Source organism: Suricata suricatta, chromosome 16, assembly GCF_006229205.1.
Source record: "Suricata suricatta isolate VVHF042 chromosome 16, meerkat_22Aug2017_6uvM2_HiC, whole genome shotgun sequence".
In the NCBI taxonomy this organism is placed as follows: Eukaryota; Metazoa; Chordata; class Mammalia; order Carnivora; family Herpestidae; genus Suricata; species Suricata suricatta.
Window position 1 is genome coordinate 2977424 of NC_043715.1, and position 5098 is coordinate 2982521.

Genomic DNA, 5098 nt, shown 5'->3' on the forward strand with positions numbered 1-5098 from the left:
CCCCCCCCCCCCCCCCCCCCCCCGTGCCCTCCAGTGTCCAGAACGGTTCAGAATGGTCTTGCTCTCTTCTGGAAGACGCTGAATTACGTTTGTCCCGCAGCGGGTCCCTTTGTGCACGAAAGGCAAGATGCTGTTCTCTTTCCCCAAGGACTCTGGCCTCTTTCCTTGAGAAATAGACCCTGCAGGCCAAAGCAGCAGTGGTGGGAGAAACTTGCCACTTTCTGGAAGAGAAATATTTGAGGAAATAGACCCTGAATCATCTAGTGAGTGGTGTGTTCTTCCAAAAAGTGGTTTTTTCTTCGTCACGTTTTTGTTAGTTCACCGAATAGATCATACGGACACTGGGAAACCTGGGAGGCCTGAAAGCTGTGTTGGGCATGGGGAGGTAAGACGTGTACTCTTCTAAATTCCAGAAAAGCTGGAGAAGATTCGGGACCACGAGCGGAAGGAGGAGACTTTTACCCCCATGCCAAGCCCGTGCTACATGGAACTTACCAAGCTCCTGTTAAATCAGTAAGTGCCTTTCCCTTCTCGGAGCCGCGTGTGAGACGGCGCTCCCGATTCTGGTCCCGCAGCCCCGTCCCCTCCGGTCACACTTCACCTCCAGGGACAGCGGTGTCCCCGGCCGCCCGGTTGCCCAGCTCAGTAACGCGGGCAGCGTTGGTGCGCACGCCCCCTTGCCTGGGCTTTCTCCCTTTCCCTTCTCTCGTCCACCCCATCCCGCCCTCTCCTGGGAAGTCTCCCGGTTCGCTGTCACTTGGCATTGGACCCTGGCGGGAGCCTCCGTTGTCCTCTCCAGCCTGTATTCCTAACTGTAGTCGTGCTTTCTTAGCGCAGCTTCCCCGCGCTCGCATGTGCTCCGTGGGGAAGGCCAGAGGGCTCAGGCTCGCTCTGGACCCTGGCCGGGAGGACAGCCCGCTGGTGGCAGGAGCGTGGCGCTGGGACTCCGTGGCTCCCCAGTCCGGGCTGGCTCCCCAGGGGCTGCTGCTCTTCGGTTGTTGTAGTTCAAGAGTGAAACTTCTTTTCTTTTTTCTCTGAGAGACCGAGGGAGCTGGGAAGAGGGGCAGAGGCAGAGCCAGGATCTTAGGGAGCTCCTCGCCCGGCATGGAGCCCGAGGTGGGGCTCGGTCTCACAATTGCGAGATCGTGACCGGAGCCAACATGAAGCGTAACCTCCCCATTTGCCTCATTCTTCATGTCGCCTTCTCCAGGTTGCAGCCAGAGGGGTCTTCTTTTTTTTTTTTCTTCTGAAGTTTGTTTATTTATTTTGAGACAGAGTGCGTGTGTGCAAACAGGAGGGGGGCAGAGAGAGAATCGTAAGCGGGCTCCACACTGTCAGCACAGAGCCCGATATGGGGCTCCATCTCCTGAACCAGGAGATCATGACCTGATCCGAAATCAAGAGTCAGACGTTTAACCGACTGAGCCACGCAGGTGCCCCCAGAGTCGTCTTTTAAAGATGTAGTGGCCTTGCGACTCCGCTGTTCCTGGATCCAGTCCGGGGTTTAGGCTGACGTCCTGCTGCGGCTGGCGAAGCACCGCAGGCCGGGCCCTGCCGGTTCTCCCTCCGATGCGCCGGTCCCACGCTCCCACCGGCTTCCTCCTCCACACTCTCCAGGGTCCTCGGGGCGCGCTCCAGGGTACGTGCGCCTGTCCTCTGGGCGGCTCGCTAGCCCCGTGGTCCTTGTCAGCTGTAGCCTTCTGGTCACTAGTGTGGCTCTGCCCCCCCCCCCCACCATCGCTTTCCCCCTTTTGCATGCTTGCTCTCTAAAAACAACAACAAAAAAATCAAATGTGTAGGGTGCCTGGGTGGCTCAGTCAGTTAGCGTCCGAGTCTTGCTTTGGGCTCAGGTCATGATCTCACAGTTTGTGAGTTTGAGCCCAACATTGGGGTTTGGCCTTCTTTCTCTCTGCCTATCCCCTGCTCACACTCTTTCTCCCTCAAAATACATGTAGAAAAAGTGTAAGTTGCAAAATTGAAGGTTTTGAAGTCCTGATGGAGTCAGGAGGACGCCCAGCACAGAAATCGGGGAGCCGCCAGCTGTCCACTCAGGGCCAGGGCCCTCTGAGTGAGAATCTGGTATGTGACCCGGACTTGTCCTTACGGCGATCAGAGGCTGCTGTTTACGACGTACTAAGCATTCCTCTGGAAAGTGGAAGTGGTCACGCGGGCGTGGGCCCCAGCCAGGGGGAGCGGTGCGGCCTGCAGGGTGGGGACTGCTGCTGAGAGTGTCGGGGCGCAGCCCTCCTGCTGCTGGGGCCGGAGGAGCGATCCTTGGCTGGAAACTGAGGGGAAATTGACCAGCGGAGAGGGCGCTGGATGTGGAGGGCCGGGAGGTTATGTTTGGAGAAGCAGAGCTCTTGGGGCAGAGCTGAAGGGCAGGGGAGGCCAGGCTGCTGCTCTGTGACCGCAGGGTCCCTAGGAGGGTGCCCAACGGATCTGAGAGCCTCGGGTGGCAGTGGGGACAGTGACTTGGAAAATACAGAAGTCAAGGTGAGGGGCCTGATGATCATCTTTAGTTTTTTTAGAAAATTTTTAAATGTTTATTTATATGAGAGCGAGCAGTGGAGGTGCAGAGGGGCAGAGACAGTGGGAGACACACGATCCGAAGCAGCTCCAGGCTCCGAGCTGTCAGCACAGAGCCTGATGCGGGGCTCGAATGCACGAACTGGGAGATCATGACCCAAGCTGAACTCAGAAGCCTAACCAACTGAGCCACCCAGGCTCCTTTTTTTTTTTTTTAATATTTATTTTTCGAGTGAGCTTGAGCAGGGGAGGGTCAGAGAGGAGCCCAAGCAAGCTCTGGACTCAGTCTCATGAAGCATGAGATCATGACCTGAGCCAAAATCAAGAGTCAGATGTTCAACCACCCGAGCCCCCGCTCTGGCACCCAAAGTCTTTCATTTTTGAAGTTCAGTATCTTATGTCTGTGGTTCCTATTGACACTCTGGTTTTAGAATTCTTCGTACCTCATTGGGCCAGGGGAGCCAAGCGCACCTCTGTTCCGCAGGTCAGTTAAAGTAGCTGGGGTCCTTTGTCCCTTAACCTGCTGCTCAGAGCAGGGCCTTCAGTCTGATCTGTACAGATTGTCCACCACCGAACCTCCACCGCGATCGCAAGTGACTTTCAGCATGTGGACAGCACTTGCCTCCACCCCCCCCCCCCCCCCCCCCCCCCCCCCGCGTGCCTGGTGACGCGCGGTGCTGGCCTCTGCTGTCATCCTCTATGTCGTCGTCTTCAGAGGTTAGCTGAAAATCCAGCTCCCACCCCTCCTGACTCCAGTTGAAACTTTGAGCCGGAATCCGCAATACAGAGGTCAGCTCGGTTTATGCTAATTCGCGGTCTCCTCTGTGGGGTCCGCAAGTGTACCTGTTTTCTGTGGACCGGGGCGGCTCCTGGCCTGCGGGGCTTTGGGGAGGCTAGACGTGCCTCGCGGGGCCAAGCCCGGTGCCTGGCACAGAGCCGTCGCCGTCTTCCCTGGTGGCATGCAAGCTCTCGGGCAAATGACGAGGCGTGAGCACAGGAGTCACGACCTCGGAGCCGGCCCTCGGGTCGGATTCATTCAAGGTGGGAGTTCGACAGCACAGAACACTCCGGTAGCCTGAGACCCAGGGTGCCCAGCTTCCAGCTTCCTGTCTGAAGGCCCTGGACCGCAGCCTGCGCGGGCAGTTCCTGGCACCCGGCTCGCCTGCTCCAGACCTCTGCGTCTTTAAATGGAAAATACATTGTGTGTTGATAACTGCTCATGGCTTCCTGAATCCAAGCAGCATTTTTAAAAAAAGCCATTCGGGGGCCCCTGGGGGGCTCAACTTCAGCTCAGGTCATGATCTCCCAGGTCGTGGGCTCAAGCCCTAGGTTGGGCTCTGTGCTGACAGCTCAGAGCCTGGAGCCTGCTTCGGATTCTGTGTCTCCCTCTCTCTCTGTCCCTCTCCCACTCGTGCCCTGTCTCTCTTTCTCTCAAAAATAAATAGACACTTAAAAAAATTAAAAAAATAATCTCTTAAAAAAAAAAGCCACTTGTCCCTGGAGGGGCCCCGGCCGGGTCGGGCAGTGGAGCTCACCACTCAGCCCAGTCATGAGTTTGGGCTGCCTGTTGGGTGCGGAGCCTGCTTACAAACCAAAGGGCGCGCCTCCCCGGACGTGGCCCTGGTCTGCCAGGCGCTCCCTCCGTGATTCCTTTCACGTTTGCTTCCCTCAGCGCTTCGGACAACATCCCGAAAGCAGACGAGATCCGGACCCTGATCAAGGACGTGTGGGACACTCGCATCGCCAAGCTGCGGGTGTCCGCGGACAGCTTTGTGCGGCAGCAGGAGGCCCACGCCCAGGTGGGTGGGCGTGGCGGGGCAGAGGGCCCCTCCCCCCGGCAGCTGCCTCCCCGCCGGCGCAGGTGCCTTCTGGCCGAGGCGACTTCCCGTCCTCCCGGCTCCAGTACCCCCCAGCCAACCCGGTCGCTTCTCGCTTGCCTTTCAGCTGGACAACCTGACCTTGATGGAGATCAACACCAGCGGGGCTTTCCTCACACAGGCGCTCAACCAGATGTACAAACTCCGGACTAACCTGCAGCCCCCGGAGAGCGCCCCGTCCCAGGACTTCTAGAGAAAGACGTGGCCTTGTAAAGAGAGGCCTTGCGTCCGCCGGCCCGGAGGCTTGCCTGCTGGTATGTGTGCGTGCCTGAGGCCTGGTGGAGGCAGTCCTGTTTCCGGGGTTCTAGAACTGTTTTCTGGACGCATGAAAACCCTGTACCAGAACAAGGAGTGGGGTCGTGACTTTGTCGGACAGCCGCGGATTTGTGCTCAGGCCTCGAGTGGCTCTGGAACTCCCCATCTGTCGCTGTTCTCCGATGGGGGAGGCAGGCAGCTTTGGCGGGATGCGGGGTTTTTCCTGGCAGGGCCTCCGCCTCCCGCACGCGCCTGCCATGCGGGTGAGCGTCCGGTGAGGTCATGTAGCGCGACGTGGCCCAGGGCTCTCCTGTCTTGGCCAGTGCTCGTCTCTTGGCTTGGCGTAGCCTCTCCTAGGGGCGGCTCTCGGGAAGGATGGCAGATGAGCCGCTGACCACAGTTCCCCGTCCGAGCCCCAATAAAGACGGAGTGCCCCCAAA

General features: G+C 58.5%; 1 protein-coding gene across 1 annotated transcript in view; it reads left to right on the plus strand.

Annotated features, from left to right (window-relative positions):
* The window catches only part of GINS2 (GINS complex subunit 2), a 10031-nt gene extending 4933 nt beyond the window's left edge, over positions 1-5098 (plus strand). The window contains exons 3-5 of the mRNA XM_029925517.1: positions 414-513; positions 4199-4325; positions 4471-5098. Of these exons, the coding sequence (XP_029781377.1) occupies positions 414-513; positions 4199-4325; positions 4471-4596 (353 nt within the window). The 3' untranslated portion in view covers positions 4597-5098. The remainder of the gene's footprint in view (positions 1-413; positions 514-4198; positions 4326-4470) is intronic.